Source organism: Coenobita brevimanus, chromosome 64, assembly GCF_032717465.1.
Source record: "Coenobita brevimanus isolate Jiangsu-jjx chromosome 64, ASM3271746v2, whole genome shotgun sequence".
NCBI lineage: Eukaryota > Metazoa > Arthropoda > Malacostraca > Decapoda > Coenobitidae > Coenobita > Coenobita brevimanus.
This window is the reverse complement of record NC_137017.1, coordinates 12,106,401-12,120,201: the sequence shown is the minus strand read 5'-3', so window position 1 is coordinate 12,120,201 and position 13,801 is coordinate 12,106,401. Positions and strand designations below refer to the sequence as shown.

Sequence of the window (13,801 nt, the reverse complement as noted above, 5' to 3'; positions counted from 1 at the left end):
TGTAAACAGCAAGTGAAAGCGATGAATGTAAATATAAGTGAACAGTGGAAAATAGTTTTATAAGTTACTGCAAGTGACTGCATAACACAGTGTAAATGGCTGAATCGGTAGAGAGGCGGCCTGCAGTCCTGATGGACCCAGGTTCGAATCCCGGCTGGGGCAGGGAACAGTTTAAGGATTTGAATTTCATAAAAGCAGACTTTCCTGATCTACCAGATAACCCGCCGACATGTCATAAAAGTACCCCCGCTAATACCAATACACCAATCCTGTATGAGACAGCCCTAGCATGTATTCAATATGGACGGTGGGTGTTAGCGCCGAAGTGGTGACATGTAGAGAGGTGTATGGTATGTAGGAGGACTACTGGGCCTTGAGAGCAGGCTGTGAAGCCTATGCCCAGAAGTCGGACACATAAAAAAAAAAATAAATAAAAATAAAATAGAAATGTAAATAATGTAAATAAAATAGAGAATGTAAATAGAAATGTAAATGAGTAGTAATATAAGAATACGAGTATATATACTAGGAGTAATGAAAGTGAAAGTTTCACTCTAGCATGTATGAATACTATGAGTTGGGAAAGTGAAAATGAAAGTGATGGAAGATGACTGGAAGATCTGTGAGGAAGAGAGGGAGAGGTGGAAAATTAGGGGGACTTGAAGAGAGGGAGACTGGAAGATTGGGATCCTGGAAGATTGGGAAACGATAGTATACAGGACGAGAAAGTGAATGCTACGTATTTTACTGAAAGAGAAACCGAATGTCTGCAGTGACAATAAACTACTATTACTGAAGGAAACTTTTGGATAAAGACTGTAGATATATATAAGTGTTATATAGTAATAGAAATATAAACTGTGAGTGTTTTTATGAATAATAAATGACAGAACACCAGCGGCGAACGATCGCAAGTGGGAAGGTCATACGCGCTCGTAATTTTCACTGCTTTCACAGTGGGTTTTTTTTTGGAGTATGGATTTCAAACTACTTGAGAATCCTAGAAGAGTGTTTCTAGTGATAATATCAGGCTGTGGTAATCATATTACGGGTTGTTGGGGAATGTAAAGTGGAGACTTCGTTACCCAACTTCAGAGGTCTCCACAAGTCCTACGGTACTCGACAAAGGCTCAACAAACATCCCAGGAGAAAGCTGAAGGTATGTGCCATATGCATATTTAATTATAATATTCTAGGACTAATAACTGATTTTTGGGAAATATTTTTAGAGAGTTTGTCGGAGCTCGAATATTCCTGCGTGACACACAAGTCAGGCAAAAACAACCCCGCTGTTTAGGGGTTAATGTATGGAAGTGAAGCTTGAACGTTGTTGGAGGGACAGAAGTCAAAAGTGAGAGCAGTGGAAATGAGTTACTTGAGAGGAGCATGTGGAGTCACGTGGAGAGACAGACTGACAAATGGGGAAGTGAAGGAGCATTGTGGTGTGGACGATAGGAAATGTTAGGAGAAACACAATGAGGTGGTTTGGCCATGTGGAGAGGTTGGAGAGTGAGAGAATGACAAGGAGAGCGTATGTGAATGAGGTGGAGGGGGGGAGAGGGAGGGGAAGACCAAGGATGAGATGGAGGGATTGAGTGGAGAGGTATATGAGAGAGGGGGGTTTGAGCTGGGAGCAGGGCAATGAAATTGTGGGGGACAGGATGACATGGAGACGATTAGTTTATGGACATCCCTTATCGGATTAAGGCATCTCGCAGTATATTATATGTATATTTATGGAATTATGAGAGCTCAAAACTTGAATTGTGAAAAGAGAGTGCTGCTGTTAATGAATGGTGGAGGAAGGATTTCAAATCTGCTGGATGCAGGTGATGCTGTGCCAAATGCTAATAGTGAACAGGGTTATTCCTGATGGGTTCAGACAGAGTTGTGGAGGTCTGTGTGGCATGGATTGAATTATATGTTGGTAATGGTGGAGGCGTGGTTGTCGAGAAAGAGAGAGGGTGACTTAGTGTGATGTTCTGGTAGAATGGACAGACTTGAATTGTTAGAAGAGTTTACCTCATTGTAATAGAAAAGAGGTAATTGTATAACCCCTACACCGCGGACATGTTTACCAATGTTTTGCGTGTGCCGCGGGGTTATTCGGGCTCCGACAGACTCTCAAAAAATATTTGCCAAAAATCAGTTATTAGTCCTAGAATATTAAAATTACATATGCTTATGGCACATAGTTTCAGCTTTCTCCTGGAATGTTTGTTGAGCCTTCGTCGGTTACCGTAGGACTTGTGTAGACCTCTGAAGTTGGGTAATGAAGTCTCCACTTTACACTTCCCGACAACCCGTAATATGATTACCACAGCCAGATATTAACACTATAAACACTACTCTATGATTTTCAAGTAGTTTGGGATCCATACTCCAAAGAAAAACCCACTGTGAAAGCAATGAAAATTACGAGTGCGTCTGACTGTCGCACTTGCGCTAGTTCGCTCTTGGTACTCTGTCATTTATTATTCATAAAACCCCCTCACACTTTATATTTCTATTACTATATAACACTTATATATATCTACAGTCTTTATCCATAAGTTTCCTTCAATAGTATTAGTTTATTGTCACTGTAGGGATTCAATTTCTTTCAGTAAAATACGTAGCATTCACTTTCTCGTCCTGTATACTAGCATTGAGAGTGAATGTCACTTTCACCTTCACTCTCATAACTCATAGTATTCAGACATGCTAGAGTGAAACTTTCACTTTCATTACTCCTAGGGTATATACTCGTATTCTTATAATACTACTCATTTACATTTCTATTTACGTTCTCTATTTTATTTATGTTATTTACATTTCTATTTTATTTACATTGTGTTATGCACTCTCACTTGAAATAACTTATAAAACTATTTTCCACTGTTCACGTATATTTACATTCATTACTTTCACTTGCTGTTTACACATTATTTACAATTCCACTTGCACTGTTTTACTCAATAGAAAGATCGTAGTCACTCTTTTATCAATTGTCAGCCCTTTACCTCTTTCCACACGAGGTTTAGTAGGGGGTAAAGGTCACAGGGCCCTTTGCATGGGGGTGAAAAGTCCCTGAAGCTAGCAAGAGTGAACAGACGTACCTCCACTTTGGAAGATGAGAGTGAACTGATAAGGGTGGGCCGGGGTGGTGGCCTACCTATGGAAATTCATTACTGCCAACGTTAGCCTCTTGACACAGCTAATATATAGCAGTGAAATGATTGGCAGGAAATCTAGACAATACATTATAAATTGGGTAGTTCCAGGTGAATGTAAATATCACTTAGGCTTCTCCCTTCCCTCCTTATATGTATATATATTACGAAAATAGGTTATACGGCATATTTCAATGGGAAATAAACAGCGAAAATTAGCGAATGAGTGCACGTGAGGTGTTGTCAGGTGATAATTAGCCAATTCCAGGTGTATGGCACTCTCACTTACCATATTTCTTTCTTGTATATATTATTTGGTATAAGGATAGGGCATAGGGCTTATTTCAATGGATGAAATAAGTGGAAAATTCCAGGGAAGATCTACTTAGCGTAGCACGGCCGGGCAGGCTAGAGGATAGGGTAATGGATGGGGGGTAGGGAGGGGAGTCAAGAATGGGGAGAAATGGCTAAATTGTCAACAATGGATGGGAGTACAGATGAGATTAGGAGTGCTGACTAGTGTTGGACATTGGCAGTACTGATAGATGATTCAAGCCCCCACTTTGAAGCCCGGGTGAATTCAAAATAACACAGAATCACAAAAGCAACTCCCCGCGGTATGATCCCTTGCTCCCAAGTGTCACAAAAGTGATGCCCCGCGGTTAAGGGGATAAGGGAACTGGAGAGGAGACTGGCTCAGAGAAAGGTAGCCATTGCTATGTAGGCCTTTCTTTGAAAAAGAAGCCTGAGTATAAATAATACAGAATATTTCATAAAGGTGTGTTAGGGTCCTCAGAGTGTGAAATGTTAAGATTGAAAACAACAGAAATTAGACTATTAAGGATTATTTGTGGGTTGTAAAGAGTAGTTAGGATAAGAAGCATACAGATTTGAGAAAGCCCCAGAGTAAGGAAGGTTCATGACACATGGATTAGGATGTGCATCTATGGTATGGTTGTTTAGAGAGAATGGATAGAAGTGGGATAATTAAAGAGTAGATGTGAATTACCTGAAGGTGGGAGGGGGTTTGGAAGCTCAAGGTGGATGAATATGGTAAATGACTGGGGGAGAGTGAGGTATGGAAGTTGAGAAATCTAAGGAATAGACATGGGATCAAAATGGATGGATGAAGTAAGCATAGAGAGTCATATGACAGAAGTTTGACACCCATTTTTTAAATTTTAGATTTTGGTGGAAGGACTATTCCACCATGTGTGAAGCGCATTTATCAAGAAAAATGGAATATGTGTATGGTTTTGCATTTGAGGTAAGCCCATAGTCCAAGGCTTGATTGATTGTATGGCCCATTTCATTGGACATGCAGTTTTATAGTTCTACTTTTATGCTCTAAGTTTTGGGATCCTACTTCACTCCATCATTTTGGGCAGAACTGATGATGATGATGATGATTTAGATTTACATTATTGGTCTTATGTACCCTCTTCTTTTCAGCACAACTTTACAAACCTGGATGACTACACTGAATACAGCTTTGAAGTCAAGGCATGCTCACAAGGAATAACTGATATGTGTGGTAATGAGTCAGCAAGAACCACAGTAAGGACTAAGATAGGAAGTAAGTATCAAATGTGTTATACCTTCTTTATTATCATGCTCTCTTTCACCTTTGTATTGCATTTTTTCTTTCTTTTCATCTTCCCTCAGAAGTTTCCTATCTGTTGATGTAATTTTGTTGTCTTACAGTTTCATCAGGATAAGAATACTGGCATTCCATATACTGTATAATTACATTGTAATAAGTAGCAGCAAACTGATAACTGAGCTTCCTGCTTTCATGTTTTAATCCTTTGACATTCATGATTTTCATAGCAACATGCTGCTACTCTAGCATTATTCAGTTTTGATCATTTGCATTGCATTCATGGAAAGACGGCAGAAAAAACTCCAGAATCAAAAGATTTCTCTGTAAACCATTAGGTATCAGAATGAAATCACCAAAAGCATAATGAAATCCAATAGATGTTTAAAAATATACTGTTACATATATGAATAAACATTCTTGGAACAGTGAGAATTCCAGTAGATTAATAATTTTGCCATCACATATGGGAAAACATCACCAAGTTGTGTTTGCGTAGAGTATTGAAGATTATTTGAAAGTGCTTGCTATCATGGCACTGTTGCCCCTACATGTAAGGGGTAACAGATAAAATTTTGCCACCTCAAACTAGGCCTGGTAAAGGAGCACAGCATGAATGGGAACACTAGGCTTGGCTTACTGAGAAGTAATAGAATGAGCCTGTTTGTTACCTATATCTTAATTAAGGATAGAGTGAAAGAATTACAGTATGCTTTACCCTGAAATTTTAATAAATATAATATTTTTATCATTATTATCATCATCCAGACCTCTGCTCCCATTAGAGAATGGAGCAAGGTTGTGTCCAGAGAATAAGAAAAAACTGTTAATGAGAACTAACCAAATGTCTGCCCAAACAACTAGGGCACAAATTTCATTACACCTTATTCCTACCTAATTAACCCGCCGCGTGCCAGCCACTTGAAGCCCTAAGTGTCACCCCTGTGCCGGCCAATTTTTATTTTTTATTTTTTTTAGGCTAAAGTGATAGATTTTGATGTGAAAAACGAATATGATCATAAAAAAACTTACTGGAAGCTGGAAGTGCGTTTTTCGTAGTCCCTCCAACCACTTGCAGGTGTGAGCGAGTGGGGAATCCCCAGCAGCAGTGAGAGAAAACCCATTTTCTATGCAAGGTAAACTCAGGTATTCTCACCAGCGTGACTCAGGGAAGGTATAGGAATGGTCTTAACACTTTTCTGTCCACTTCAAAAAAAAAAAAAAAAAAAAAAAAAAAAAAAAAAAAAAAAATTATTTCATAAAGAAATCGTGTTTTTTGGGGAAAAAAATCACTTACTCATGCAACACTATACGTATCACAGTGAATGCATTGTCTTACAGTTACGAGAAAATATGCATAACTTGACTTCACAATGTACAACCCTTTCACTTACAGTAAATTATTTACAACATGCCTTCAGTATACACAGACATTACTAGAGTATTTTTGATCATCTCACCGTGAATACATTGTCTAACACTTACGAGAACATACGTAAAACTTTACTCCACAATGTTCAGTCCTTACACTTATGAGAAAATATTTACAACATGTCATCACTGTATGCAGTACTTATAACACTTTCTGAGCGTCTTTTTTCATATTTACAACACTTTTTAGCGAGAGTGTGATACTCCTTGAAGCATGGGTATACGCACAGTCCTACATCACACTCGGCACACATATACATTGCATCCTTCTGCAGAGTACGTGGCCTTACAGTGCTGTTTGCACACACGTGACACCTCCGCTGGGGATTCAGAGGTGTTCCACTTGGAGGGACGGTTTTGGGGAAGTGTCTAGAGGTGTGGTGGTGGCGATCAGTACTTCTATCTTCCCCATATTCTCCCACTTATTTCCTGCACCAGCTCGTGAATATATCCCTCGAAGGTCTCCTGGATGCCATTGGTATGTGCGTGGAGATAGTGAGCGTTGAGGACGGTGATGTCGAGGAGATGGAAGAATCATTTTTATACCATTTCATCATGGGCCTGGCACAGTCAGCGCTGGAAATCATGGCGTCTGATTGATCCACCTGTCGCATATTCACATTGTATGCCAAGACAGGTTCTGGTTTCCAGACGTGGTGCCACCCTTCTGCCCTGTAATCTACACTGTCTGTGTGGTGTACAAGGGGCTGATGAACAGATGAGAGGAGGAATACTTCGCGGTTGTGGTGCCATGCTGTTGCGAGGATATTATGTGATATGTAAAAAACAACCTTGTTTTTCTGAAGCTTCCTCCCCACCTTCACCATGTGCCAATGGTTCTTCTTTACATTGCCACACAGACCAGTTTCCTGCAGGTGAAGGTACCTGGCGAGAAGGGGACTTGTGTACCAATTATCGAGGTATAAGACGTGCCCACGATGAAGGTATTCCTCGATCATTGTTTTTACCACAGCCCCTGAGAGTCCCAAACTTCTATCTTCTGTGATGTCTGTCTGAACACCTGTGTACAGGACTATGTCCTGCACATACCCAGTCTTACAATTGCACATCATGAAGATTTTGAAGCCAAACCTGTGTCTTTTGCTAGGGATATACTGACGAAAAGCAATATTGCCTCTCCGTAGCACTAGACTCTCGTCTATGACGAGGTCTCAGTATGGAGAGAAGGAGGTACGGAATTTCTCTCAAAGATGATAAAAAACCAGACATATCCTGCTCATCCTGTCCGTGATGTTTGTGTTAGCAGGATCAAGGGTGTCAAAAAAATGAAGGCGGCTCAGGATGTACTGAAAACGATTCCTTCCCATCACCTTGCCCAAAAAATGGTGTCACCATTACTGGACCCACAGTCCAGTATGAGGGAAGCTGTTTTTTTTTTTTCAATATCCCCATCAAAAGCACAAGTGCTAGGAACACATATTTTTCACCCAGGGTCATGTCAGGTTCAAATAATCAGCTGTGTCGTGTCTGTTTTGTTCCCCCACGTTCAAATGCAGCAGAGGCGTTGGTCAGAGCCACAATCTTCAAAACAAACTCCACAGGAAAGTAGTTCCTGAAAAAGTCAAGCCTACTGGAGGTATGGTGAAGTTCAGGGACACTACACCCGGCCTCATTTTCATGGGTGAATGTGGGGGACAAAGTCACTACCGTCCTCCCACTCCCACATCGTTTCCTCATCATCATCATCGCCTCTGTGTTTCTTGGGCTTCTTATTGAAGCATGGGGAAGTGTGGGGAATGGGGGAAGAGTTTCATATGAGTTGCTGAGTGTGGGGAAGGGGTGAAGACTTTGTCCGGAGATCCTGGGCTGAGCTAGGTCACGTGGAGGCAAGGGAGAACGCGGGCGAGATGAGTCACTCTCCCCCAACAATGGAATTTTCCCAAATCTTCCACGCTTCCTCATCACACTTTCCTCCCCACGTGGTGAAATCCTTTGCCTCCTCAACCACCCCGCAACTGCAGGACTACCTTCCTCCTCCCTTTCCTCCTTATCGTCTTTGACGTGCAAAACAACCACATACAGGTGGCCTCCTACCACGTGTGTAGCCCACATACCTTGATTTTCTAGGTGAAGGAATTTCATCATCACTACTACTTTCCTCTTCAGGCTGGATGTAGTCATTATCATGCACGTCATCATCCTCCAGATCACTTTCCCCAGTGCAGGAAACCCTCAGGAGGTCCTGAATCTCCTCGTCAGAGAGACTGCGGCGAGACATCACTGCACTGTATGACTGACACAAGCAGAGTGAGGCAGGAGCACGTGGGTGTATGGGCCAGGCCGCCTGAGGGCAGATAGAGGAAGGGTTGCCCTACACGCACAGCAATTTTTGCATGCCTAGCTTGAAAATTGCAGTCGCAATGAATTTTTGAAATAGAGACCGTTTTAAAATGACACTGACACTGGCCATGGTATTACATCAGACCGTTTTAAAATGACACTTGCACGGGGCGGGTTAAAGAAGTCCAACATGACTGGCTTCTTCTAAGAGTCTAAGGACAGGAACATAAACCTAAGCCACATGTGTGGCTGCTAGATGAAAGTAATTGCAGCGTAATAATGTGGGAACCTTTTGTGACCGTGAAGATGTAGCATTCAAGTACTGAGTGACACCTGAGTTTTCCAGTGAAATATAGTAGAGAGAGAGAGAGAACCTTTATAAGATTTCCATAAAAAGTGTAATTAGCCCTTAAATAGTTTTTTGTAAGTCTCCCAGTTGGAAGCAATTGTTTCTTCTAGAACTACCTCTTTCTCCCTCTTCTCCATCCACCTGGAGAAATACTGTGCCACATTCACTTGTATCATGTTGTTTGTATCTTATTGTATTGTTTGTAAAGGCTCCAACGTGCTTGCATGCTTCGGTCACGTAATGGCAGCCCTCCTCGCTGCTCGATCTCTGGTATCCCCATTGTGTAGTTCCTTATCCCAGAGGTCATAGTCTGTGACCTCCTCCCAGGTCTTTTTTTGATCTGCCTGTCACAACCCTGCCTCCCAACATTTATGTTTCTCACAGGCTGCATCCAACTGTCATCCTCCATCCTTTTAGTGTGCCCAGACAATCTCAGTCTACTCCTTCTCATCAAAACACCAGTACAGTACCTTCAAGTCCCTCTCACCTCTTCAATCTCAATCCAGAATTAGAAAAAGACATTGTTTTACTGAAGACATTAATGGAGGTTGCTTGAAAACCATTGAGCATGAAGAAGAGACTAAGCTAAGTAGAATCATCTCCCGGTAACAAGAAAGGTAATCTTATTGAAGCAGTTAATAAACAGATACTTCCTTCAGGTATGAAAAAGAACGAATAAATATGTATACTGTCTATATGTTCAGTAATCTCTCGATTATCCAGATGACCACTACCTGGACCATCTATTACCTGGACATTGTGATCTGGCTGTTCCAAACCATTATTCGTACATTTTTTCCCACTCTCCAGACAAAATGCTTGCATCCGTTTGGAAATTATGGTCATGCTAAAAACTTCTGCCTGGATGGGCAAGAATAGCTGGGTGGCTTCACCATGTTGGGCTGGTTAACTTACCCTTCATCTGCCAGAGACCCCCCTTGCTGGCTGTCAGTTCCCGCGCATCGACAGTGCAGTGAGCAGCTCTTCCCAGACAGTTGTGTTGGAGACGCATGTGGTAGCTTTTGTGGTGGTTCCCTGCCTGCTTCAGGCCTTGCAATTCCTTGTATGCCTCTTCCTAGGGTATGTGATGATGGTCCCTCCACCAGTGAAAAGGAAGAGGGTAGTGTTGACTTTAGCGAAGAAGCGGGAGATCCTGAGTAAGATCGATGCAGTATGGTCAACTTCCCGCATCTGTAAGGAGTACAGCTTGGTCCACTCAACCCTACACGACTTCAGGAAAGCCTGTGACAAACTCAGTCGGTACATGCCAGACTTTGGTCAAAAGGACAGACACAGTACTGAACGGAAGACTGAGCTTGCCTCATCAATACGAAGTTGACTGTTCGACATTGATCCTGTACCAGCAGTAATGGGCTGCAGGCATGCTAGTGAGAAGCACCAAACTGAAGGCTGCAGCCTAGAAGTTCACCCACTTTCACAACGTCCCAGACTTCAAGGCATCGGAAGGTTGGTTGTTCAGGTTCAAGCTTTGCCGTGGCCTTACCAAGCATAAGACCCATGGTGAAGCTTTGGATGCTAGTGAGGAGGGAGTGGAGGAATTTCAGCAGAATTTGTTAGGCCTGATTGAAAATTAGGGCTTCCCTTTTTGTCAAGTTTATAATGCTGACGAAAGTGCCCTCTTCTACCACTCAGTGCCCACCAACACCCTGGTAGATGAGAAGGAGAAGCATGTGCCTGGCCACAAGTTGTCTAAGCAGCGGATATCTGTTTTGTGTTGTGCTAGTGCTAACAGGCCACACCATCTGAAACCCGTTGTTGTTGGGCATGCAGAACAGTTTCGATGCCTTCGTGGACTAATAGATGCCCTTCCTGTTGTGTGGTACCCTTCTGTGAAGACCTGGTTTACCTGCAAGATTTGCAGAGATTGATTAGACACGCATTTCATCTAGGAGGTCATCTGTTATCAAACTGAGGAACTTGGAATCCCTCGTGACCAGGTAAAGGTTGTTCTTCTCCTGGATAATGCCCCCTTGCATCCCTCCAAGAAAAGATTGGTTTCAGGTGACAGTCACATTAGGTGCATGTTTTTGCCACCTAATACCACTGCTCTGATTCAGCCAATGGACCAGGGTGTGATCATGGCCACGAAGAGGCTGTACTGATGGAGGTTCCTCGACGAGGTGATGGTTGTACTCATGGACAAGGATGAGCAGAGTTGGGGGCTCGACATGTGAGGGCAGAGGACACTAGAGAACCTGTGGCGCTTCAACCTTAAGTCTGCTGTGTACAACTAGGTGAGTGCATGGAAAAAGTCTTTGTGAAAACCCTTGAAAGTGGTTGGTCTCATCTCCTTCGGGACATGAACTGACACAACTTTCAAGGTTTTGACGTGGACAACTTCCACACTCATCTTTATGATGCAGGTGAGGCTGTGGATATCGATGATGTGCAGGAGTGGCTAGACGACAATGGGGGTGATTCCAGCTATCAGATTCTGTCCAACTTTGAGATCGTCACTTCTGTGGCTGCTCCCTAGGCAGAAGAGAGTGACGAGGACGACTCGGATGACCCAGAGAAGTGCAGTACCCAAACCATCCCCTGACCGAGCACATTCCAGACCCATCTCGAGCAGTTGCCTGAGTATGCTGAGCACCTGGAATGTGACAGAGAGTTGGTGCCTCTTTGCCTCATGGAGGATCTGCGTTCTGTGCAGGAGAGTGTCATCCGACGCCTGAATCGTTGCTCCTATCAGCAGTCCAAGATCGACTAGTTTTTGAGGTCCAGTCCATCTCTGCTCTGCCACCATCACAGTGTCAAACCACGCCTTCAGCGTCAGTGTCTCAACCTAGCACGTCGTCAGTTGTTGTGTCTTCCCGTGGATGTGAGTTTGCGGCTTTCTTCAGAGTCACCTGAAGTAGGCAGTCCATCACCACGTCCCACAGCTGCTCCCCTTGGCTGACTACAGGAGATCCTCCTTGACTCTGACTAGGACTAAGCTCTTCAGGCAATGCCACTAGACAACATGGGATGTACTGTGCAGTGCAACAACTTCGCCAGTCACAGTACAACGGTCAGAGTCAAGGAGGTAGCAGGTTATTCAGCATGACGCTGAGTGCTGCTGCTGATTTTATTCTAGCATACTGTACCCTTATATGATTTTATTCTATTTTACCATGATTTTATTTAATTGTACTATTATGCTTTGTCCAGTGCATTTTTCTTGTGTAGGTGGTTTTCTCATGTTTTTTTCATGTCACTGCAGGGTTTGGCCCTGCAGTGGTGATTGCTTGTCAGTGGGTGATGGGTCTGCCTTACCATGGTAATTGCTGCTTGACCAGACAGAGTTGTGTTAAACAATTGGAACAAATGTTGAATGATGTACTGTAGTGGCCTTTTACACTGGCTTTAAATCTTAGGTTATGTATGAATGGGGGCCAGGGGAGAAGTCCAATATCTGGACAGATCCACTATACCTCATACCAGTTAATCTGGCCAGGTATTTATGGTAACACTGTTCCCGCCGAGATTCTGATTGGCTGGAAGTGTTTGTTCGATTTTGTTGTTGCTTAAACCGATACTCTCTTTATGACCAGATGTGACAATGACTTTGTCGACAGTACAATCGTCAAAAGCAATAAGAAATACGTTATATACTTAACAACAATGAAATTTTCGTAGGAAGATAGAAATATGAGTCAACAAAGTATTATAACAGTCCAAGTCAAGGTCAGCATTCGAACAGTTCCTTTAAATCTCCGACACTCTGTAATATAACAGAAATTTAAGGAAACCTGCTTAATCTAAGCGTTGGTATAACACACATTTAAATTTCAAGATCAGTCCGTACTGTGATAGTAGAGGAGATATAATGAAATTGTTTTCCTTTAACCTACTTTGATTTTCGCAATTTTTTCAAATCTCCCTCCCTGCAGAACTCGTCTTTTCATTAGAATTTTTAATTATTCAGAGTTGTGGCACGATTTAAGAGTGCGGACTAATCTTAAAATTTAAATATGTGTTATACCAATGCTTAGATTAAGCAGGTTTCCTTAATTTTCTGTTATGTTATGGAGTGTCAGAGATATAATAGAATTGTTCGAATGCTGACCTTGACTTGGACTGTTATAATACATTGTTGACGCATATTTCTATCTTCCTACGAAAATTTCATTGTTGTTAAGTATATAACGGATTTCTTATTGCTTTTGACGATTGTATTGTCGACAAACTCAGTATCACATCTGATAATAAAGAGAGTATCGGTTTAAGCAACAACGAAATTGAACAAACATCTCCAGCCAATCAGAATCTCGGCAGGAACAGTGTTGTCATACATGCCTGGCCAGATTAATTGGTATGAGGTATACCCGGATATGCCTTTGGCTCCATTACATTGGATAAGTGAAGGATTACCATATATATACAAGAGAGACATTGTACTGCGTGTTCAGTAATATTACATTTAAAGACCATGAATCATGCTAGCATGTGCAGGTCTTCTCACATGATGGTAGCTCTCCAGATGTCACAATGTTGAACAGTTTTCCTCCTCAAACACCCATCCCAAAAGCCTTCATGTAGGACGTCATCTAACGTCTTCTTAGGTCTACCCCATGGGCATTTTTCCCTTCCCATCCAGTTACCCTCCCATCTCCTTGCAGCATGTCCAGACCATCTTAACTTACTTCCCAACTCATCCAGCTCTCCATTCTCATTTCAGTACACTCCAGTCTCCTTGTATCATTTGATTCCACTGGGAAGTCTCAATGTAATGCAGCATAATGCTTCTCACATACATCCTGTATGTTCCTACAGGTCCAGGAAAGATTGGCTCGATTAATCAGAGAAGCAACAGTGAATTGGAGTGGGAGTTTGAGGACTGTAATGGACCTAATTGTACCTTTGAACTGCTGTACAACATCAATGGCACTGTCCATACCCACTCAATTCCTGCTGGTAAGCTGAGTTTGTTTTTTGTGCATTGTGTATCATTATTAGTATGTACAG

General features: G+C 42.3%; 1 protein-coding gene across 3 annotated transcripts in view; it reads left to right on the top strand.

Moving 5' to 3' along the window:
* The window catches only part of dome (cytokine receptor domeless), a 351,827-nt gene that overhangs the window by 172,490 nt on the left and 165,536 nt on the right, over positions 1–13,801 (top strand). For all 3 annotated transcript variants that reach the window (XM_080276205.1, XM_080276204.1, XM_080276203.1), the window contains 2 exons: positions 4,605–4,728; positions 13,610–13,750. In XM_080276205.1, coding sequence (XP_080132331.1) covers positions 4,605–4,728; positions 13,610–13,750 — 265 coding nt within the window. The remainder of the gene's footprint in view (positions 1–4,604; positions 4,729–13,609; positions 13,751–13,801) is intronic.